At 42.7% G+C, this 24,852-nt stretch overlaps 1 protein-coding gene across 6 annotated transcripts in view; it reads left to right on the top strand.

Annotated features, from left to right (window-relative positions):
- SEC24D (SEC24 homolog D, COPII component) overlaps window positions 1-24,852 on the top strand; it is a 171,391-nt gene that overhangs the window by 134,638 nt on the left and 11,901 nt on the right. For all 6 annotated transcript variants that reach the window (XM_077278553.1, XM_077278579.1, XM_077278562.1 and 3 more), the window contains 4 exons: window positions 5,684-5,822; window positions 5,910-6,028; window positions 12,123-12,302; window positions 12,408-12,599. In XM_077278553.1, the coding sequence (XP_077134668.1) occupies window positions 5,684-5,822; window positions 5,910-6,028; window positions 12,123-12,302; window positions 12,408-12,599 (630 nt within the window). The remainder of the gene's footprint in view (window positions 1-5,683; window positions 5,823-5,909; window positions 6,029-12,122; window positions 12,303-12,407; window positions 12,600-24,852) is intronic.

Here is a 24,852-nt window from a genome sequence, read left to right on the forward strand (position 1 = left end):
TTTTGCGAAAAAAAAAAAAAGAATTTTTATTTTCACGGCTCTGCGTTATAAACTGTAGTGAAACACTTGGGGGATCAAAGGTCTCAAAACACATCTAGATAAGTTCCTTAGGGGGTCTACTTTCCAAAATGGTGTCACTTGTGGGGGGGTTTAATGCTTAGGCACATCAGGGGCTCTCCAAACGCGACATGGCGTCCCATCTTAATTCCAGTCAATTTTGCATTGAAAAGTCAAATGGCACTCCTTCCCTTCCGAGCTCTGCCATGCGCCCAAACAGTCGTTTACCACCACATATGGGGTATCAGCGTACTCAGGACAAATTGCACAACAAATTTTGTGGTCTAATTTCTCCTGTTACCATTGGTAAAATAAAACAAATTGGAGCTGAAATAAATTTTGTGTAAGAAAAATTTAAATGTTAATTTTTATTCAAACATTCCAAAAATTCCTGTGAAACACCTGAAGGGTTAATAAATTTCTTGAATGTGGTTTTGAGCACCTTGAGGGGTGCAGTTTTCAGAATGGTGTCACACTTGGGTTTTTTCTGCCATATAGACCCCTCAAAATGACTTCAAATGAGATGTGGTCCCTAAAAAAAAATGGTGTTGTAAAAATGAGAAATTGCTGTTCAACTTTTAACCCTTATAACTCCCTAACAAAAAAAAATTTTGGTTCCTAAATTGTGCTGATGTAAAGTAGACATGTGGGAAATGTTACCTATTAAGTATTTTGTGTGACATATCTCTGTGATTTAAGGGCATAAAAATTCAAATTTGGAAAATTGCGAAATTTTCAACATTTTTGCCAAATTTCCCTTTTTTTTACAAATAAACGCAAGTTATATCGAAGAAATGTTACCACTATCATGAAGTACAATATGTCACGAGAAAACAATGTGAGAATCGCCAAGATCCGTTGAAGCGTTCCAGAGTTATAACCTCATAAAGGGACAGTGGTCAGAATTGTAAAAATTGGCCCGGTCATTAACGTGCAAACCACCCTTGGGGGTGAAGGGGTTAAACGTATTAACCATGGAGGGCCAGATCAGTAATGTGTCATTAGCCCCATTGATATTGTGATCGTGTCACTTATATGATATGTTAGAAATAAAAAATACAGTTTGCAAAATCCCATGGTTATGGTATATGTACAGTATGTATTCCAAAATCATACCGTTAGGGAATTTAAATTGTGAGCCCCATCGGGGACAGCGATGATAATGTGTGCAAACTGTAAAGCGCTGCGGAATATGTTAGCGCTATATAAAAATAAAGATTACTATTAGGTATGTTATAGAGTTGGTAAAAGAAGTATTGAACACTTCACCAGTGTTCTAAGTAAATATATTTCTAAAGGTTCTATTGACATGAAATTCTCACAAGATGCTGGTAACAACCGATCTCATCCATATAGGCAAAGACCTCAAACCATAGATGTCCAAAAATTAATTTCTGTAATAATGAGAAATGACACAGGGAAAAATTAGTTACTACAGTTTCTGAAATTTATGTATTACCGTATATACTTGAGTATAAGCTGAGATTTTCAGCCCACTTTTTGAGCTGAAAGTACACCTCTCGGCTTATACTCGAGCGGCACGGTGACATACTCACCTGCTCCCAGCGCGGTCCCTAGCAGCGTCTCACTGTCAGATGGTCTCCGGGAGCCGGCGGCATCTTCCTGTGTTCAGCGGTCACATACCGCTCATTAAAGTAATGAATATGCGTCCATATTAATTACTTTAATGAGTGGTACCACGTGACCGCTGAACACAGGAAGATGCCGCCGGCTCCCGGAGACCATCTGACAGTGAGACGCTGCTAGGGACTGCGCCGGGAGCAGGTGAGTATGACGGGGGAGGTGAGCATTGCACGATAGTCACCTTCCTCGTTCCACCGCTGCGCGCTGCTCTGTCTTCCATCCTCTGCACTTACTGTTCAGGTCAGAGGGCGCAATGACGCGATTAGTGTGCGCGCCGCCCTCTGCCTGAACAGTCAGTGCAGAGGATGGAAGACAGCGGCGCGTGGAACGAGGAAGGTGACTATCGCAAGTGCCGGGGGCTTGAGCGAAGAGAGGTGAGTATGTGATTTTTTTTTTATTTTAATCGCATATGGGGCAAATGTGTGGAGCATCTTATGGGGCATAATGTAGGGAGCATTGTATGGTGCCACAATGTATGGAGCATCGTATGGGGCCACAATGTATAGAGCATTGTATGGTGCCACAATGTATGGAGCATCGTATTGGGCCACAATGTATGGAGCATGGTATGGGGCCACAATGTATGGAGCATCATATGGGGCCACAATGTATGGGCATCTTATGGGGCCACAATGTATGGAGCATCGTATGGGGCTATAATGTTTGGAGTATCTTATGGGGGCATAATGTGTGGAGTATCTTATTGGGCCATAATGTGTGAAGCATCTTATGGGACCATCAACCTTTATGTAGCATTATATGGGGCGTATTTTGTATGGAGCATCTTATGGGACCCATCATGAACTGTATGGAGCATTATATTGGGCTCCTGATTCAATATTGATATTCAAAAACAACCTACTGATGTCTCAATTAATTTTACTTTTATTGGTATCTATTTTTATTTTTTACATTTTCCGGTAGCTGCTGCATTTTCCACCCTAGGCTTATGCTCGAGTCAATAAGTTTTCCCAGTTTTTTGTGGCAAAATTAGGGGGGTCGGCTTATACTCGGGTCAGCTTATACTCGGGTCAGCTTATACTCGAGTATATACGGTGCTTTGTTCAAAAGCCTTTGTTGATGATAACTTCAAGACGTCTCTTGTATGGAAAAACTAGTCTCATGCATTGTGTAATGCAGCGGTATCCTCGCTGTGCAGTGATGAGGCAGTGACCCAGCAAAAGTTCAAAATAAAGTCTATTTTAATGTACAGCGTACTCACAAACAAAGTAAATTGGATCCTCCGGATCGCAGCCAGGAAAACAAAGACAGTCTGTGACCAGTTGCCATGGGCTATGTACGCTGAGGGTGCCAGGCCTTTTGGCTCCGCTTGGCCCTGTGTTGCCTCACACAGGTTTTGCTCTGCAGAGCCGTTTTCTCTACCTGCTTGCAAGACCAAAACTGACACACCCAACCCTCTGTTGCAGGTTATTTTTTTACAAATGTACCTGTTGCGTCAAACCCGGGGCCGGGGAGGAAACGGACTGCCCACTGCCATCCTGTAGTCCATTTAAAAAATAAAAGCCCAGAACAGGTTTTCTTACATCTGCCCTGGACACATAGCATGCCCAAGACCAATACTCACTTTTATTTTGCATTGCAATCACAGGTATGCCTATGACTGCAATGCACTCCCACGGCCTTCATATACTTCTTTGCACATCCTGGTGGACATATAGCGATCCTCGCATATACGGTAACACCGGTCACTGCCTCACAATTGCTTAGCTGTGATTTTGGCGCATTCTTCCACATATACACTTTCCAAATCCTCAAGCTTCTGCGGGCTCGTTCTAAGAACCCTGAGCTTTAGTTCCTTCCATACATTTTCTATTGGATTCAGGTCAGGTGATTGGCTGGGCCATTCTAGCAGCTTTATTTTTTTCTCTCTGAAACCAATTGAGAATTTCCATGGCTGTGTGTTTGGGATCATTGTCTTACTGAAATGTCCACCCTCATTTCATCTTAATCATCTTTTTAGATGGCAGCAGATTTTTATCAAGAATGTCTCTGTATATTTGTCTATTCATCCTTCCTTCAATGATATGAAGTTTGTCAGTGCAATATGCTGAAAAACAGCCCCACACCATTATGTTCCTACCTCCAAATTTCACTGTTGGTATTGAGTTTTGGAGGTGACATGCAGTGCCTTTTTGGCCTCCAAACATGATGTGTATGACAGCGTCAAGAGTTTAATTTTGGTCTCATCTGACTTTACTATATTTTCCCATAATTTCACAGGTTTGTCTAAATGTTGTTGAACAAGCAGGCTTGGTAGGTTAAGTGCATTACTTATAGTTTTCTTTGAAAACTATTGTATTTGCTGATTCCAGGTCTTTTTGTAGCTCTCCACAGGTGGTTGGGTCTTGGACAACTCTTCTTACAATTCTTTTCACTCCTCGGTCTGAAATCTTGCTTAGAGTACCTGGTCGTGGCCGATTTATGGTGACATTATGTTCTTTTCACTTCTGGATTGTGACCCCAACAGTGCTTCAGTAGTTTATCAATTCTTCTGTAACCAATGCCATCAATATGTTTTGCAATAATAAGGTTGCAAAGGTCTTGCGACAGCTCACTGATTTTACAAATCATGAGATGTTTCTTGTGTGGCACCGTAGTAAGGAAACACCTTTTTATAGGCCATCAGTTGAGTGAGCTGATAATTTTCACTAAGTATCAGGATTGCTAACTACTGATATATTTCAGCTGGTGTCATTCCTTTACACGGCTATTTAGATCTCTATTTCTTCATTTATTCAATAATTTTTCCTTGTGTCATTTCTCATTATTACACATATGGACACCTATGGTTTGAATTCTTTGCCTTTGTGGATTGGATGGATTGTTACCAACATCAGGTTATAATTTCATGTCAACAGTGTCTTTAGAAATATATTTATGTAAAAAATTGGTGACATGTTCAAAAGTTATTTCACCCGCTGTATATCATAACCATAGGATTTCTCAAACTGTATTAAAGTCATTGAAGAGTTAAGGTACCGTTACACTAAACGACTTACCAACGATCACGACCAGCGATGCGATTGTTGGTAAGTCGTTGTGTGGTCGTTGGGGAGCTGTCACACAGACAGCTCTCTCCAGCGACCAACGATCAGGGGAATGACTTCGGCATCGTTGAAACTGTCTTCAACAATGCCGAAGTCCCCCTGCAGCACCCAGGTAACCAGGGTAAACATCGGGTTACTAAGCGCAGGGCCGCGCTTAGTAACCCGATATTTACCCTGGTTACCATTGTAAAAGTAAAAAAAACACTACATACTCACCTTCTGATGTTTGTCACGTCCCCCGCCGGCGGCTTCCCTGCACTGAATGTGTCAGCGCCGGCCTGCCGTAAAGCAGAGCACAGCGGTGACATCACCGCTGCTGCCGGCGCTGACACATTCAGTCAGTGCAGGAAGCTCTCGGCAGCAGCGCGTAACCCTGTGGACGCCGGGGGACATGACAGACATCAGAAGGTGAGTATGTAGTGTTTGTTTTTTTTACTTTTACAATGGCAACCAGGGTAAATATCGGGTTACTAAGCGCAGCCCTGTGCTTAGTAACCCGATATTTACCCTGGTTACAAGTGAACACATCGCTGGATCGGTGTCACACACACCGATTCAGCGATGACAGCGGGTGATCAGCGACGAAATAAGGTTCTGGACTTCTAGCTCCGACCAGCGATATCACAGCGGGATCCAGATCGCTGCTGCGTGTCAAACTCAACGAGATCGCTGTCCAGGACGCTGCAACGTCACGGATCGTCGTCGTTCTCGCTGCAAAGTCGCTTAGTGTGAAGGTACCTTTAGGGAGAATCAAGGACTACATGTAGTTCGGTCCAGTGGTGACTATAAAGCTTATCTGTGAAGACAAACATTGAGTGTAGATTTAATTTTCTTGCTCACATTCCTTGACTATGCTATGTATGGGTGCTTGAACCACTAATGTATATATCTGGTGCCTCATTTTCTCACCTTAGTGTGCTGTGCTGTACACAACCATTGGTGGCCAGAGACGTTTGCTGGTGCATAACATCAGTTTGAGCTGCAGCTCACAACATGCAGATATATACAAGAGCTGTGAAACCGATGCCCTCATAAACTTCTTTGCAAAATCAGGTACATTTTGAAAGCTGCATCCTTAACTGAAGTGATAACAGGGTTCAGGCGCATTATACAGTAAGTAACACCATTGTTGCCTTACAGCTTACAAGGCAATCCTGCATCATCCTTTGAAGACAGTCCGTGATGTTTTGGTGAATCAGACAGCCCACATTCTAGCCTGCTACAGGAAGAACTGCGCTAGCCCTTCAGCTGTTAGTCAGGTATGTAACAAGGATGTCAGTTTCCTTGGTATCACTTTAACAAGTGGGGGATTATATGTTTGACATGTATTCTAGAAACTTTTCCTGCTTTTCCTATGTAAAAACCTCTGAACCTGTGTTTAACCCACATAGGGGGTCTTGCATATGAATGACACCAGATTTTCTTAAAAATCAACTTGATTTTTTTAAGAAAATTGTATGTAGTCAGTGTTACTTCAAGTTCGCATGATGTGTTTTGTTCTGTCTTTCCTCTGCTCTTTAATGAAATAATGAGAAGTAGATAATACACAGACTTAACAAGCAGTGTCGGACTGGGATGCCCAGGGCCCACAGGTTGAATTGACTTTTGGGGCCCACACTAAAGCCTTATGCAAATAACTGTTACAGGAGATCTGTAGACAGTATATAGTGTTTATCATAAGTGTACAGGTAATACAGTGATCACTGTTGACTTTCTACACAGGAGCTCTGTAGATTGTATTACCTATACACTATATACAGTGATTACCAGTGGCATTATATATAGGAGCTCTGTAGATAGTATATAGTGTAAATGTACTGGTAAATCAAGTGACTCACCAGCAACATATCGAATTGAAGTCATTCCTCTTTTCTTGTCTTTTTTATCTGGCGCAGATCACATTGGCTTCTTTCAGCCATGACTCACAAAGAAAAACACAGATATGCCTTGCTGATTGCTTCTAGAGCATCCTTCCTGCTTTTCTTCCTACTTCTTTTATGCCTTCAAACATTTGGTACATCAAAACCTGTGGCCCCATAAATTATTAATTAGTAATGTATGAGTCTATCAGGGGGGCATTGTTAATGCATGAGGCCACAAAAGAGGCATTGTACTCCATTGTTGCCCTATACATTAATAAAGTCTCTTCTTGTGACCAGGACTGTGGAGTCGGTAAGCCAAACCTCCGACTCCTCAATTCCTATAACTCCGACTCCACAACTCCGACTCCCTCATACTGTACATGGCTCATGTTTAAGTTTAAGTGACAAATTTACTGTGGTAAAATGGTAACATCAGGCTTTTAATCTTTATTATGATACAATAATCAAGCCATTTAGATAGAACATAAAATATATTTATTGGAATACAACTTTAGAACAAAAAAAACTGCAGTAAGTGGGGAAAAAACAATTTTCAACAAAAACGTACTGAATAGCATTTGTGCAGTCTATGAATTTGTTCTGAAAAATAGTATCACCTCCATCAGATCCTCCTTTATAGGTGACCTCAAATCTGACCTAATTATTTTAAGGCTAGAGAACAACCTCTCTACACTAACTTGGGTTGGTGGCAAAGAAGTAACCACAGGGGCAACATCTCTAAGAATTTCAGGGTATAAAGGAATTTCCTCGTGCACAGTCAATTTTGATGAACGATTGAACTCTTCTACTTCTTTGAGAGCAAGTGAAAAATTTTGCTGAAATATGGTCAGCCTGTTTTCTATGGGAGTGGAATCTTTTTCCCTGCAGCAACGCTTTATTTGCCTGCTCCATGTTGTCCAAATAATTGTCTAAATCAAACTCCTCATCTGATGAGGATGAAGGAACGGCAGCAGCACTGGCAGGACCCGAGTCCTCTTGCTCTTGGCTGTCCTGTAGCCCACTCATCTTAACTGCTACCTGAATCAAAGCTTCTTTTCCTTTACTAAGCTGTTGTTTATCCAGCAATATACGATGACTCTGGTCCACATTAACAGCTGCCAGAAGAATTTTATTTTCTAATAACGGTGTCTCTCTCCGTTTCATTGAAGCAGCAATGCCATCTGCGATTAAACCTCCTCTTTGGGACAGGCAAAACAACAAGTTCTTCCACTCCTTTATAAAAAAAATGCCAGGAGTTAAATCCTCAACTTGGAACTTTTTAGTCACTGTAAATGGGTGATAAAGCAATTCCTTCAATTCAGCCACTTGTGTCCATTGACCTTCATGTAGTGTTACCTGAGGGTTGGCCATATCTACAAGGAAGGGTTTCAGAACAAGCAATCGCTCAATCATTAAATAGGTGCTGCCCCACCGAGTGGCTTGATCCACAATTGCCCCTTTTCCAGCACGTCTCTTCAAGATGGAATCAATTTTAGGGGTTCTGGCAGCAATCAATTTCCTCACTTTGCTAATCAAAGTTCCAGCATGTCCCTCTTGCAGACTATCTGTTATTGCCAGCTGCAGCGGGTGCACAACACAGCGCATGTGATGAATAGGAAAGAGGTGCGAAGGAGCTTCAACAAGATCATCTAATTGTAAAGAATCATTTTGCTGTTCTTCTGTAGTAATATCTGTGCTGAATCACATTCCAGAACACACACACACAAATACATATGTCCTCATCGATCCTGTTACTGAATTTCCGAATTTGAGATGTTAGAAAACATTTTTCACCTTATGTTCTATGTATAGTGTGTATAAGTCATCAGAGCAGCTAATTTCTCCAAACATGAGCTAAGAGGAAAAATAAACTAAAGCATCAAGCATACAGAGACAACATATACTGGACTATTGATTTATGCAGTTTATTGAAAGTTTAAATATGCTTTAGGAAGTACTTACCTTCTTTAATCCTGCTTTCCTGTTCACTCCAGAAATTCTGAGATGAATGTAGGCATTCCTTCCCTATGTGTTTATTTTTTCCCCTTATCTGTAGAGGAGGAGCTTCACTACTTATCTTGAACATAAACTGTAGCACAGATTCATCTCAGCTAAAAGTCTAGACCTTAGATCAGGAAAAGGACAGACATTTATAGGACATTTCATAACCTTCCCAAATTCTTATGAAAAAAATATTCCCCACAACTGCATTGAACTACTGTACCCAATTTGTTATATATTTTAGGAGTCTGAGTCGGTCCATTTTATACCGACTCCACCAAAATGGGCTCCGACTCCACAGCCCTGCTTGTGGCCCCATATAGTATAATATCCCCAATTTTACTCATCGCACAGTATAATTTCCTCGTTCTCTCCTCCATGTGGTATAATGTTCCTATTCTGGTCTCCACACAGTATAATGTCCCCCTTATTGTCTTAATTCTTGCTCTCATATTGTATAATGTCCCTCATTCTGGCCCCCTTACTATATAATGACCCCATTCTGGTCCCCATGTAGTATACTGTCCCCTTTTTTGCCCCCCATAAGCTATATTATTATGTCTCTGGCACCTGTAAATTATAATGTTCCCCATACTGTCCCCCTCCCTGGCCTGTACATAATATAATGTTCTGTTTGCATACTAATGAACAAACAAAAACACAATTTTACTCATCTGTTTCCGCTTCCAGCTGCTTCTTCCTCCTTCATCGCACGTCGCAGGCGGCGCAATGGAATGATGACATTACGCCATCTGCAACATCACCTGCTGACGCTGGCCCCTTTTCAGATGGAAGTGTGCCCAAGGAGATATATTCAGTTTAAGCTAGAACTGATACAGGCAGGCCCCCCTCGCCTCAGGTGAGGATGTGTTTGCACCGTCTGCATTTACAATTGGTATTCCCTGGTAAAGGGCTAATATTCTGTCAAATTGTATCCAGTAATACAAGATTTTGTTTGTACCCCAACACTAGATATCAAGGACCCCTGATACAGGGTAATACTGTGTATATACAGTATTGTCTGAAACGCTTAGTCAGATGTAGAAAAAATGCTGCAGAGCAAGGCCTCATTTAGATGTCCGATTTTTTTTTTTTTTCCTCGCGTGTGAGAAAATCGAATTGATTAATCTAATCAGACTCTGCACCATACTCTGATCAAGCTCTTATCAAACGCTGATCAAACATCACATCATTTCATTTTCTGGTACACGGAGAAGGGAAAAAAAGCAAACAACTTCTCCACCTTCTCCATTCTGACAGTCCATGATGTGATCCAAGTACAGTCCTTTTTTTTTTTTTTTTTTTTCCCTTGGACCCATTGACTTGCTTTGCCAATTTTGATCCGACCTTTGGATCAAAACTGGAAACGTCTCCGATATTCTCCTTGGACCACTCCGAGGAAAAGATCGGACATGTGAATGGCCCCATAGACTATCACAGGTACGATTGCTAGCCGTCAAAATCACAAATAGCACTTGTAAAAAATGGACATCTGAATGAGGCCTAAGAATGCTTTTATAAATAGCAGTGTTAATAGTTTTCATTTATCAATCAACAAAATGCGATGGGAATGAAGAAAGTGAATCTAAATCAAATCAATATTTGGCCTAACCACACGTTCCCTGTGAAACAGCATCAATTATTCTGGGAACTCTGCACCGTTTCTGAGAGATCTCCGCAGGAAAGTTGTTCTAAACATCTACGAGAACTAACTACAGTGGCCTAGAGCTCCTCTGTGGAGCCGATCGCTACACTTCTGGCTGTATTAATGTAGAGAGCGGCATCAGCAGAGAGAAGACATGGAAAAGAACGTGTCTTTAAAAGTATCTGCCTGTCTTTCTCCACTTTAGGAAAAGTGATCGCCCTTACTGTAATCAGGTCCTAGCTATAATCTTTTGAGTCGGTGAAGGCAAGATAGAAAATTACCACTTTTATGTGCCCTCACGGAGAGCCTTAGGGTACGTTCACACAGGACTTTTTTGCTGCTTTTTTTTGCTGCTTTTTTTTATGCTAATTTAGGTGCGTTTTTTTGGTGCGTTTTTGGTGCGTTTTTTGGGTATGTTCACACAGGACTTTTTTGCTGCAGATTTTTGCTGCAGATTTTTGCTGCTTTTTTTTATGCCAATTTTCAGCTGCTAGGACACCTCATAATGGCTCTTTACACCTTACTACCAGGAACTCCCTCACAATAGATCACAATCAGGACACCTCACAATGGCTCTTCACACCTCACAATGGCTCACAATGGCTCTTCACACCTCACTACCAGGAACTCCCTCACAATAGATCACAATCAGGACACCTCACAATGGCTCTTCACACCTGACAATGGCTCACAATGGCTCTTCACACCTCACTACCAGGAACTCCCTCACAATAGATCACAATCAGGACACCTCACAATGGCTCTTCACACCTCACAATGGCTCACAATGGCTCTTCACACCTCACTAACCACACCCCTAAGCTCTTGGCTGTGAGATCCCTTCCTGCTGGCCATGATTTTCTGCACAAAAAAAGCAGCAAATAATGCTACATGCGTTTTTTCAGCGTTTTTGCAGCGTTTTTTTCATCACCCATTCAAGTCAATGGGTGAAAAAACGCTGCAAAAACGCTGCAAAAACGCTGAAAGAAGTGACATGCCCTATGTCCAAAAAAAGCAGCAAAGCAGAAAAAACTGATCAAACAAAAAACCAACGTGTGTGCATGAGATTTCTGAAATCTCATAGGCTTTACTGGTACTGTAAAAAGCAGCTGAAAATTAGCATAAAAAAAAGCAGCAAAAAAAAGCAGCAAAAAAGTCCTGTGTGAACGTACCCTTAATGAAAGCATATCACTGTTACTATTAGATTTTAGGAATTAGCTGTAATCAATTGAGTCAGAGAGAGAAAATAGTCTTCAATTACTTGTTTTCTTTTCTGTAGGGAGTGTTTTCTGCATACATCTATACTGACTACTGCCTTGTCGCTAATTGGTTTAGTATTTTTCACTATTTGCTTATTTCATGTTGGCTACAGGTTTCATAGTAATTAAATACAGTTAATGCTAAGGTTTATACCCCTGTTCTAGTTAACAGTGAACTTTGAAACTTTGGGGGACACTTATGTTGTAAGGATATAACAGTGCAATCTATATGTAGATACATGAAATATATGTCCGTGATACCATCCACCATATATAACTCGCATATTTATATATGTCACCTGTGCTTGGTGCCTAACCATCCTGTGTATCTATATACCTTCTGTAGTTGTGTTGTTACATTAAATGCCAATTACCTAGAATGTTATATCCTAATCTGGCTAATCACTCACTATTCCGCTTTTGCTGTACGGATGTTTTCCATGTCTTTTTGCTAGATGTACAGTTGCGCAAGCTGCAAATGGTGCGTGGCAGAATCTGTTTGAGGTACCTAAAGCTCTGTAAAAGTCAGAGATGAATCATTAAACACAGGGCAGCTGATTAGGATTTCACCATCTCTATTCCCCAGCTCATCCTTCCTGACTCCATGAAAGTGCTGCCAGTCTACATGAATTGCTTGTTAAAGAACGAGGTTTTGGTTGGCAGCCCAGAGATCGCTACTGATGAGAGGACATTTCAAAGACAGCTGCTCATGTCCATGGATGTGGCCAGCTCACAGCTCTTTTACTATCCACTTCTTATACCTTTAGTAAGTGATTGTTTAATCATAGCAGCGCACAGGCTAGACTGATGAAAAGGTCACATATATGGCAAAGACTTGGGTTATAACTGCACTGTTGTCATCTTTATTTAGCACACAATGGACACCAAGAGTGACGTCATTCCCCCGGCTGTTCGCTGCTCAGGAGAACGTTTGTCTGATGGAGGAATATTCCTCTTGGCTAATGGAATAAGCATGTTCCTGTGGATGGGAGTCAGTTGTCCTCCAGATTTCATCCAAGGGGTTTTCAATGTCCCATCGTTTGCCCACATCACCCCAGAAGCTGTAAGTTATGCACATGATGGAACTGATTATGTATATAGTACTAATGGACCAAACATGGCGGTGAAGAACAAAATTGAACGTTTTTATATAGACAATATTGTATTCATCTAGCATCACATCCACACTTCTGTTTCTGTTTTTTTAATGTGCAAAAAAATGACAATTTTTCTCCTATGTGGCGTTCGTTTTGCTTCTCTTTTTAAAGCGGATCTGGAATCAAATTTCTCAATACAAGCTACATACATTATTACATAGATGTATTAGACCTGATGAGACTTGTGTAAAGGGTTATTCCCAAAATTAATATATACAGTATATTAATTTATGTCAATATACTTAATTTTTAAATCTGCCTCATTTTGCACATATTACCTTCCCCCCTAATCCTAATGATGCCAGTCTAGGCTCTGTTTAACCCTCATTTGCTATTAGGGTACTGTCACACAGTGCAATTTTGATCGCTACGACGGTACGATTCGTGACGTTCTAGCGATATCGTTACGATATCGCAGTGTCTGACACGCAGCAGCGATCAGGGACCCTGCTGAGAATCGTACGTCGTAGCAGATCGTTTGGAACTTTCTTTCGTCGCTTGATCACCCGCTGACATCGCTGGATCGTTGTGTGTGACACCGATCCAGCGATGTGTTCGCTTGTAACCAGGGTAAACATCGGGTAACTAAGCGCAGGGCCGCGCTTAGTAACCCGATGTTTACCCTGGTTACCAGCGTAAACGTAAAAAAACAAACAGTACATACTTACATTCCGGTGTCTGTCCTCCGGCGTCTCAGCTTCTCTGCACTGTGAGCGCCTGCCGGCCGGAAAGCGAGCACAGCGGTGACGTCACCGCTCTGCTTTCCGGCTATGGTGCTTACACAGTGGAGAGAAGCAGAACGCCGGGGGACAGACACCGGAATGTAAGTATGTACTGTTTGTTTTTTTTACGTTTACGCTGGTAACCAGGGTAAACATCGGGTTACTAAGCGCGGCCCTGCGCTTAGTAACCCGATGTTTACCCTGGTTACCCGGGGACTTCGGCATCGCTCCAGCGCCGTGATTGCAAAGTGTGACCGCAGTCTACGACGCTGGAGCGATAATCATACGACGCTGCGACGTCACGGATCGTGCCGTCGTAGCGATCAAAATTGCACTGTGTGACAGTACCCTTAGATGTGTGCAGCTGTAGTTCAATTATTTCTTGTTAAGCCTTTGAACTAGATTCTATCACAGCTCTGATATGCCCCCAGCCCTGACATAGAAAGCATACTCTATATTCCTTTACACCTTATGGTCCAGTGCACACTTCTGAAAGACAAATTTTATCTTCTGCCATATACATCAATATAGTAGCATGTGTTTTTACATCATTGATCTGTTAGCTGGTTTCCAGCACTAAATCTTAGTTCTGCACTCCGCTCTGCTGAGTGTCAGCTGGAAATAACCATTGTGGAAGCACAGCGGGGCTGAGCTGTGTTTGATTTCTACTGCAGACAGGTCAGTGATGTAAAACCGTAAATACCCCTTTCTTGATATGTACATAGCAGAAGGTAATCCTCTGCCTTATGCATCAAGAGAGTGGCGTTAAAGTTTTGCATCATTGATCTGTCTGCAGCAGTTATTAATCTCGGCTCTGATGTGTTTCACAATCGTTATTTCAAGCTCCATGCTGGGAACACAGCAAAGCGTAGTGTAAAACATTGGAGCTTTGCTGGAAAACAGCTATATTTTCAAAAGTTGTCAGGTTCAGTTAAGAAAAGACACATTTCTTATTGATTTTGACCCCTGAATTCAAATTTGACAATGAAAATGTTTAGTTGACTCTTGTTTCTATGATATAAAAGAGTTTTCCTTTACTGCTATATATAATGAAAGCATAAAAGTTTCAGTACTTTGAAACATATAATTATTGCAAATATAAAGATGAAAAATATTTTTTATGCCAATTTTCTGATATTTATTTAGAGGAAACTTAGCAACAATTCAAAGAACTAAAACATGTCTAAACACGATTGTGAATTATAAACAGAAAAATTGCACTGCAACATTAGAATCCTCATTTAGTCACAACTCTTTTTTGCTTGTCTCTTGTACTCCTGCATTGGATCATCTCTTACAGTTGTCCATCAGTAATCTGCAAGCATTGATGGATTGCATTTTCCTTGATATTTTTTCTCCATATCTTGGTGAAATGTCACACGGTGCTCGTCGATCACTCCTGCGCAGTGTGGTGGAAAAAAGTTTAGATGCAAATGTAATAAATGAATTTTTAAGGACCTGTTACAACCAAGATCCTTATATTTTTTGAGATTTTCCGCATCTCTTCATAGTTACCTGCTTTTGATTTTTCCAAAAAATGAGTTGCCACTAATGCAGATGCTACCGTTGCAGCCTTTTCCTTGCCCTGCAACAACAGAGAAACTCCTCATCTTGAAAAGCTTACTAAACTGAGGTCCAATAAAGACTCCTTCCTTTACCTTTGCTTCACTCAACCATGGAAATTTATCAATGATTTACTTGAATGCTTTTGCATTTTTATCCATTGCCTTTACAAAGTTCTTCATTAGGCCCAACTTGTTATGCAGTGGTGGTAACAAAATCTTATGCTGGTCAACAGTGCTGGATGCAGGACATTTACTTCCTGGCTGAAGTGAATGTTGGAGAGACCAGTATCTTTAATTGTATTCTCTTCCACGACTATCCAACTCACATAGAAACCAGCAGTACTTTGCGTATCCACCCTGGAGACCAAGTAAAAGGGCACCATCTTTAAGTCACCACAGAGGGGCCATAAATCTTGGTCATTGTTTAGGCACATCAATAGCTGTTTCATGTTGTCTTAGGTTTCTTTCATGTGGACTGTGTTAGGGCTGGCGGAACGCACCGAGTAAGTAAGTATTGAGATGGAATAGGTGCGTTCGCAGCCCGGGGTCCACCGTGCAGGAGTGGAACCTGCTGCTAGTAAATGGCGGCACTATATGACGGCACTACGCCTGAATAGACACGGGTTCCGTCACCCGGCCTGCACAGGAGCGAACTCTATTACTTCACAGAGTCGCCAGGATTAAAGAAGACGCTGTGCCCTGTTAACCTCACAGGGGATCAAAGCTCATAAACGGAGCAGGTAGCATACAGTGGTCGTACAGTCAGCAACAGCACTCAAACAACTCCTCTCCGGAGGTGCTGGAATTCTAGTGGCTGCCAAACAAGAGAACGTGTATGCACAAAAATTGGGATCACCACAATAATACTGAAAAAATATAAACAGTCTTTATTTCGAAACAGTACACACAAAAAAATGCTAAAAACATTTAAAAACCCATAACATAGTTTTTGGGTACTGGGTCCACATCAATAACAGGTAAATACCAATAATATATGTAAATCACAAAACAGCCTAGTACTTAATATAGTACAAATATGCATGAACAGATCACATAGGCCAGTCAATACAAAGAGGTTATATATCCAATGACCCTGTGTGCCAGTATAGTTGGCAGGTACGTTAGAGCCATTCCATCCTATTTTCCTGCCTATCAGTACTTGCAGGGAAGGGGGGGGGGGGGGGGGGGCAGACAAAAAATGTCCCAAATGCTGGAAATGCACAGGCAAAATGCCTTCCACCCGTTCCAACCCCTCAGCAAAGGAAGGGCTCTTACCTAACCTTCCAGGGTGAAAATACCCTGCACCTCTAGGATGTCCGGCCTATCTGATCAAAGAGGCTGTGTAAATACCAAGACCCACACGTATCAACGCTGCAAGCGTCTTCCTCAAGGTCAGTATTGTCAGAAGTAGTACGTTTCCAAGTTTAAATAGAAATAAAAAGCATTATGACACCTACCTGGTGTGCAGAGCAATGGCGGCACAGTTTCATCCTGCCGGCGTATCAATTAACTCACTGCGCAGGCGTTAAGGATTTTCCTCTGCTCCTGACTGACACAGTGCGCATGTGTTGAGCGCCATTAGAGTTCACCCCATAGAGCTGGTGAGTATCTCCTTCCGCCCACAAGTACGGTGTCTTGTTGGGTTCAGTCAGGGCGGTCACATACAACAACAGTGCGTGATACGCGCCCTGGGGCCATACAATCAGGCTTTCTGCGCAGGCGCTCACCAAACTTACCCTGGCCAGGGCACACAACAACCACGCATAAACCCGCACTTCAGATGTTCATTCGCTGCACACACACATAATGTCAAACTACCAAGGGGATTCTCCCATGGGCCAGAAACTAAACTTTGTAGGCCCCAAGATCATCGCAATGACAAATGGAATTCTAGTGGCTGTACGCCAGCCTTGAATTCATACACGCAAACTCCTCTCCGGAGGTGCCGGAATTCTAGTGGCTATACGCCAGCCCTGAATTCATACACGCAAACTCCTCTCCGGAGGTGCCAGAATTCTAACGGCTTACAGCCGACCCTGAGCACATGCTGACAAAGACCACAAGGTAGCTAAGCTCATACACACATGAACATAGGTTGATACTAGTGCATGGCCGTGCGAACCTTTTATAGAGCAAGCTGTCCAGGACCTTCCTAATGGTCCAATAGGAACTGCTTCAGGACCTGAGCATGTGACCCCTGACCTCCAATGAAAGGTCGTCCCTGGGGCATGCTCAGTAGAGGAAAAGCAGGACTTAGTCCCAGGAGCATCTGCTCGCCACAGAACAGTGCTGGTTACAATGGCCGAGCCAGGAAGAACAGCAGTAACCGAGAGCACAGTATCTGCCTGAGCCAGACGCTGGAACCGACGCCTCCGCTGAAAAGGCTCCACTACGGCTGAAGAAGAATGGGAGACCGCAGTGGAGGCGGTTCGAGATTCCCGCTATGCAGTGGCAGGAACTTGACACCTAACATTACCCCCCTCCTTGGGCCTCGCTACGCTAGAAGGTAGCAATGAGTTGCAGAGCCCGAATGTGCTCCGCAGGCTCCCAGGACCTGTGCTCTGGGCCATAGTCCTTCCAATCCACCAAGTAAAATTTTTTACCAAGTACCACCTTACACCCCAAGATAGCGTTCACCTCATAATCATCCGTAGATGAACTCGATGTCCTGGCAGATGACTCAGAAAACCGGGACAAGTGAACGGGCTTTAGAAGAGACACATAAAAGGTGTCGGTGATACCTAGGCGTGGAGGAAGGGCCAGACGGTAGACCACAGGGTTAACCTGTTCCAGGACTTTGAAGTGACCCAAGTAGCGAGGTGCAAACTTAGTAGACTCAACTCACAGCCTGATGTTACAGGGGGAGAGCCGCACTAAGTCACCAGGAGCAAAGGTCGGAGTGGGGCGCCGATGTGCATCGGCGGAGGACCTCATTCTCTCCTTGGAGGCCCGGATGACATCCTGAGTGCGGTCCCAAATGTCACGTGCCTCCACAGCCCAGGCTGCTACCCTGGAATCGGCGGAAGACACGGGCATAGGCACAGGAACCCGCATATGCTGGCCGTAATTAAGGAGGAATGGGGTCTGTCCAGTGGAGTCGGCTACGGCGTTGTTTAGAGCAAACTCCGCCCACGGTAGCAAGGATGCCCAGTAGGGTGTTTCATTTTGTATGGTAAAAATTAAAATGTCAAATTTTTTCAGACTTTGCTTACTCCCCGAGTCTCACTAATGTAAAAAGTATATATGCCAATTTTCAAGATGATCGAACTATGTTTAGAGGTTGCACACTTTTATCAGTTTAATAAAAGCACGCAAAAAAACAGATTTTCAATGTTAAGTATTTTTTATTAGAAATTCAAACAATTAAAAACTTAGAATAAACAGTAACATTGATAGGCAGTATCATACGTATTAAATGATTTACACTAATGTGCTGTGAAAGATGCAACTCCTTCTTTTGTTCACTTGGTGACGGCTTTTCTATGATACTAGACAACTCTTAACAAGAACTGTTTCGGTTGTTCATCTCTGATTGAATTATTAAACTTCTTTATCAGAACAATGCCCCTTTCTGTGGTGTCATTCACCACCTTAAGAGCATTGATGGAGCCTTAGTGTATCACTGCAATATTTTTCTACATCGTGGATCCCAAAATTCAATTCAAAGAATGTCTTTGTTTTACTTGTAACAAAATCGCTGAGGTCTTTTCCTTCAAAAATTAGGTTTTTACCTTCCAACTGTTTCAGCTCCTTTTTCTTTGCAGGTTTCATTCTTACATTTTCAAACATCTTATCCTTCTCAGCCTGACTGATACGTTCATCCAAAAATGCCAATCCTATGTTAGTTTCTGACAGATACCAAATGTGACTCTTAGCCACTGTAAGGGCACTTTCTCTGACATCTTTATCTAGATAATATTGCAAAAGCTGTAGCATCTCCAAATCATTCTTTGGAGCCCATCGACTTACAACTGCCTCGTGCCAAAAGCGGACATATATTAGACAGACAAAACACACTACTGTTCTTATTCCTTTCAATTCGGTATTAGAAATATGCAATTGTTTAGTGAATAGCACAATTTTGAGTACATATATGGCCTTTGCCATCCACCTTGCTTCAGTCAGAGCCCCTGGAACCCTAAATTCGAAATAGTTTTCATCCCAGCCTCCAAGATATAGAAATGATAGTTCTAATAGCTCTTTGTAATCTTCTCTTGGATGACTGCCATCTTGCAAGACATTGTTGAGGTAGTCCACTATTTTCACACGTTGTTCTTCTAGAAAACCTTGAATGGGATTTTCTTCATCTAACATCGTGAAATAGAACTTCTTATCAACTGAATTCGACTGATTTTGGAACTTTCGGAAAATCTGGATGTCAGGACAACTTGATGGGATGTTACAACAGTTACCAAACACTCCTTTCAAGATTAATTCGTGGGTGTGGTTGCGGCAAGCCAACCACAACAATGGTCTCCCAAATTCAGTTTCAATTCTGATACATGCTCCTTGGTTCATTCCTGTATTAGATGCAGTTGTATCGAAAAATATACCAATGATAAGGTCACGTAGCGCGAATCGGTCCACCTCCTGAATAACAACTTCAGCCATTAGCTCACCAGTACTTTTCTGGGCAACAGGTACGCCAAGCAAATGCTCAAAATCTTTTCCAGTTTCAAGAACAGCAGCTCTATCTTCTAGAGTTTTGACACTCCCTCAGGCAACAATTCACTATCCCAATGTAAGATTAAATGAGGAGGATTTTCAAACCGTGACTTTTCCATTTTCTCAGCCATTTGTCTTCTGTTAATCACCCGAGCTCGGAAAATGGTAGATGGAGATATGGAAATGCATGAAACATCGTGACCAAGCCTTTTTGCAGTTGCAATAAATGAAGTACTTGCTTGTCGAATGGAGAGTTGTTCTCGATCCCATGTAGCCGTGAGTGTGTGATCAAGAGGTTTTAATCTACGACCTGCACAAGATTTTTTTCACTGGTGGTGCAGAAAATTTGTCCTCTTCGTGAATTGATGATGGAGATGAGACTGAGTGTTCCACTGTTCATTTTGGCGATTTCTTTATAATGTTTCTCCTTGTATGCCTCCTTTTTTTCTGCATTTATTTTCTTTTTAATTTGTGAGGCAAGAACCTTATCTACACCACTCATTGATAAACTCATATAATCCTCTCTTTGTGACATAAGGAATGCTTTATCGTCTTCTAGTACGCTATTCATGGAGATCACATTTTGCCTGGCAATATCAAATAGCTCAACAAGATCACCTTTCCAAATCTGCCGCTTCATATTTACTTTGTCAATGTTTCTTGATTTCTCTTTACCCAGATGTTGATATTCCTTGTATAACTTCTGTATACGAGTTCGGATATTCTCCTCTGTCATGACAGGGATAGTTGCTTTCTTCCACACTTCCTTTAGTTTAATACTTGTGGATTTAGCAGCACACGAGAGTGTTTCTTTCATTTCCTTGTGATGGTAAATAAAAACTAAAAGCACGTGTTCCTTGGAAGGGAGTTGAGCTCCCAAAAATTCACCACCAGGCACCTTTTCAAGTAACCAAATTCCCTTTCTAGTACTCTTTTTCAGTTAAACTACCCGCAAAACATAATAGAAACACAACATACACATTAGTGTGATGTCGATGATACATTTTCATGAATTTCGGTACTTTCAGATAAAAGTGATCAAAGTGTGCAACCTCTAAATATTAATTGATTTCGCTAAAAATTTTTACATGGATCTTTTAGATGACTTAGACCAAGGATTCAAGCAAAGTCATATGAAAATCATAACTTCGGAAAAATGAAACACCCTAATGCCCAGTCATCCTGCCTAGCAGAAACAAAATGTCGCAGATATGTGACCAAGGTCTGGTTGGCCCTCTCTACCAACCCTTTCATCTCGGGACGGTATGCTGAAGAGAGATTCAGCTCGATGCGGAGTAGACGACAGAGCTCTCTCCAGAACCGAGACGCAAACTGGGGACCCTGGCCACTGACAATTTTGTCCGGCATACCGTGTAGGCGGAAAATGTGTTTTATAAACAATGCTGCCAAGGCCCGTGCAGAAGGTAGCCGTTTAAAAGGCACCAAGTGCACCATTTCGGTGATTACACAATTGATGGTGCAGCCATGGGACTTGCGTAAGCCCACCACAAAGTCCATCCCGACCATCTCCCAAGGCCTGTCTGCCACCAGCAGGGGTAAAGTAACCCAGCTGGCTGTTGTCGAGGAGACTTATACTTGGCGCAGGAGACACACGCCGGAATATAGTCTCCAACGTCACGGGCCATATGCGGCCATCAGTACGTCATCGCTAGAAACTCAGATGTCCTTTTGATCCCAAGGTGTCCACCCACCCTGGACGAGTGAGCCCAAGAGAGAACCTCTGGTCGCAAATTTGATGGCACAAAAGTCTTGCCTGGGGGCACAGACTCTAACGAAACCGGAGCCACGGTCCTCAGGCTTTCAGAAGGGACAATAAGCCGAGGTTCCTCCTTCGCTGATGATACTACGGAGTGGGAGAGAGCGTCGGCATGAATGTTCTTCTCCGCGGAGAGAAAATGGAGCGTGAGAAGAACAGGGACCATCTGGCCTGGCGAGAATTTAGCCGCTGGGCAGTCTGAATATAGACCAAATTCTTGTGGTCGGTGAAAATTTGGAAGGGAAAGCGAGCCCCCTCCAGGAGGTGTCTCCACTCAGAGAAAGCCAACTTCATGGCTAGCAACTCCCTGTCCCCGATGGAATAATTTCTCTCCGCTGGCGTGAAGGTCTTGGAGAAGAAGAAGCAAGGATGCTTCCAACCTTGAGCATCCTTCTGGAAGAGGACTGCTCCAGCACCGAAGGAAGAGGCATCCACCTCCATAATAAAAGGTTTATCAACATCGGGGCGATGTAAAATGGGAGCGCTAGCGAAGTGTGACTTAATTGAGAGAAGGGCTCTGGAAACCTCCTCCAACCACAATTTGGGATTTGCTTCCTTTTTGGTGAGGGCAACCAAGCGAGCTACCAAAGTTGAGAAGTGGGGAATGAACTGGCGATAGTAATTGATGAACCCCATAAAGCGCTGCACCGCTTTGAGAGAATGGGGTTCTTGCCAGTCCATCACAGCCTCTAGCTTGGCAGGATCCATAGCTAATCCCTGGGCGGAGATGATATAGCCAAGGAAAGGCAAGGACTCCTGCTCAAACACACACTTCTCCAACTTGGTGTAGAGGGAGCTTGCCCGTAGGAGGTCGAAGACTTTGCAAACATCTCTCCGGTGGGAATCTATATCTGGAGAGTAGATGAAAATATCATCCAGATAGACTAAGACCGAGGTGGAGAGCATATCCCGGAAGATATCATTCACAAAGTCTTGGAAAACGGCAGGAGCATTACAGAGCCCGAAGGGCATCACCAGGTATTCATAGTGCCCGTCCCTGGTGTTGAATGCCGTTTTCCATTCGTCCCCCTCACGGATGCGAATCAGGTTGTAAGCACCCCGCAGATCTAGTTTAGTAAATACCCTCACTCCCCGCAACCTGTCGAATAACTCTGATATCAGAGGCAGAGGGTATTTCTTCTTAAATGTGTTGGCGTTAAAACCCCTGTAATCAATGCATGGACGTAGTTCTCCGTTCTTCTTCTGCATGAAGAAGAACCCTGCCCCTGCAGGTAACACTGACTTCCTATTGAATCTTCTTGCCAGATTCTCCTGGATGTATTGGGACATCGCCTCCCGCTCTGGGAGAGACAGGGGATAGACTCGACCCCAGGGAGGCTCTGCATCAGGCAAGAGGTCAATAGGACAGTCATAGGGGCGGTGGGGCGGAACTGTCTCCGCAGCCCTCTTGGAGAATACATCTGCATAGGGCCAGTTGTGCTTGGGGAGAGAGGAAAGATCTGCGGGTACTTCAGTAGTAGCAACCTGAACGCTCTTCCTCAGACATCTGCCCTCACAAGATTCACTCCATCCCAAAATTCTGCGCAACATTGAGTTGCAGCTCCCTCCTATTCTATTGGGTTCAGGTCTGGAGACTGGCTAGGCCACTCCAAGACCTTGAAATGCTTCTTACAAAGCAACTCCTTAGTTGCTGTGGCTGTGTGTTTCAGGTAATTGTCTTTCTTCAAGACCCAGCCAGGACCCATCTTCAGTTTTCTTACTGAGGGAAGGAGGTTGTTGGCCAAAATGTTGATATACATAACCCCATCCATGATGCCGTCAATACGGTGTAGTCGTCCTGTTACCTTTGCAGAAAAGCACTCTCCAAAGTATGATGTTTCCCCACCATCTGTCATGGTCGGGATGGTGTTCTTGGGGTTTTACTCCTTCTTCCTTCAAACACAGTGAGTGTAGTTGATACCAAAGAGTTCTACTTTGGTTTCATCGGACCACATGACCTTCTCCCATACCTCCTCTGGATTATTCAGATGGTCATTGGCGAACTTCAAATGGTCCTGAACATGTGCTTTCGTGAGCATGGGGATCTTGCGTTCCCTGAAGGATTTTAATCCATGGTGGTGTGGTATGTTATTAATGGTAATATGTTTGAGACTGTAGTCCCAGCTCTCCTCAGGTTATTGACCAGGTCTAACCATGTAGTTCTGAACTGATTCCAGACCTTTCTCAGAATCATCCTTACCCCACGAGGCAAGATCTTGCATAGAGCCCCAGACCAAGGAAGATTGACAGTCATCTTGTGTTTCTTCCATTTTCTAATAATTGTATCAATACGTGTTGCCTTCTCACCAAGCTGCTTGCCTATTCAACTGTAGCCCATCCCAACCTTGTACAAGTCTACAATTTTGTCCCTGGTGTCCTTAGACTGCTCTTTGGTCTTGGCCATGGTGAAGAGGTTGGAGTGTGATTGTGTGTGGACGGGTGTCTTTTATACAGGTAATGGGTTCAAACTGGTGCAATTAATACATGTAATGAGTGCAGAGGGCTTCTTAACCCCTTAATGACCGGATCTTTTTTCTGTTTTTCATTTTCGTTTTTTGCTCCCTTCCTTCCCGGAGCCATAACTTTTTTATTTTTCCGTGAATATGGCCATATGAGGGCTTGTTTTTTGTGGAACGAGTTGTACTAAGTGTTAAAAAAAAATTCCAAACTTTGCTTTAAAAAAAAAAAAAAAAAAAAAAAAAAAAAATTGCGCAATTTTTCGATACCCGTAGCGTCTCCATTTTTCATGATCTTGGGTTGGGTGAGGGCTTATTTTTGCGTTCCGAGCTGACGTTTTTAATGATACCATTTTGGTGCAGATACGTTCTTTTGATCGTCCGTTATTGCATTTTAATGCAATGTTGCGGCGACCAAACAAATTCTGCCATTTTTAATTTTTTTTTGTCGCTACGCCGGTTATCGATTAGGTTAATCCTTTTTTTGTTGATAGATCCGGCGATTCTGAATGCGATGATACCAAATACAGTGTGTTCCAAATTATTATGCAAATTAGAGTTAAGTGTGATAAAGATTTAATTGTTTTGTTTTTCAAATAAACTCGTGGATGGTATTGTGTCTCAGGGCTCAATGGATCACTGAAATCAATCTTAAACACATGTGATAATTAGTTTTCCAGGTGATTATAATTAAAGGAAAACTACTTAAAAATGATGTTCCACATTATTAAGCAGGTCACAGTTTTCAAGTAACATGGGAAAGAAAAAGGACCTCTCTGCTGCTGAAAAGCATAAAATAGTGCAATGCCTTGGTGAAGGGATGAAAACATTGGAAATTTCCCGAAAACTTAAGCGTGATCATCGTACTGTTAAGAGATTTGTGGCTGAATCTGAGCACAGATGTGTTTGTGCTGATAAAGGCATAATGAGGAAGATTTCTGCCAGGCAAGTTCATCGGATTAGGAGAGCAGCTG

This window comes from Ranitomeya variabilis, chromosome 1 (assembly GCF_051348905.1).
Source record: "Ranitomeya variabilis isolate aRanVar5 chromosome 1, aRanVar5.hap1, whole genome shotgun sequence".
NCBI lineage: Eukaryota > Metazoa > Chordata > Amphibia > Anura > Dendrobatidae > Ranitomeya > Ranitomeya variabilis.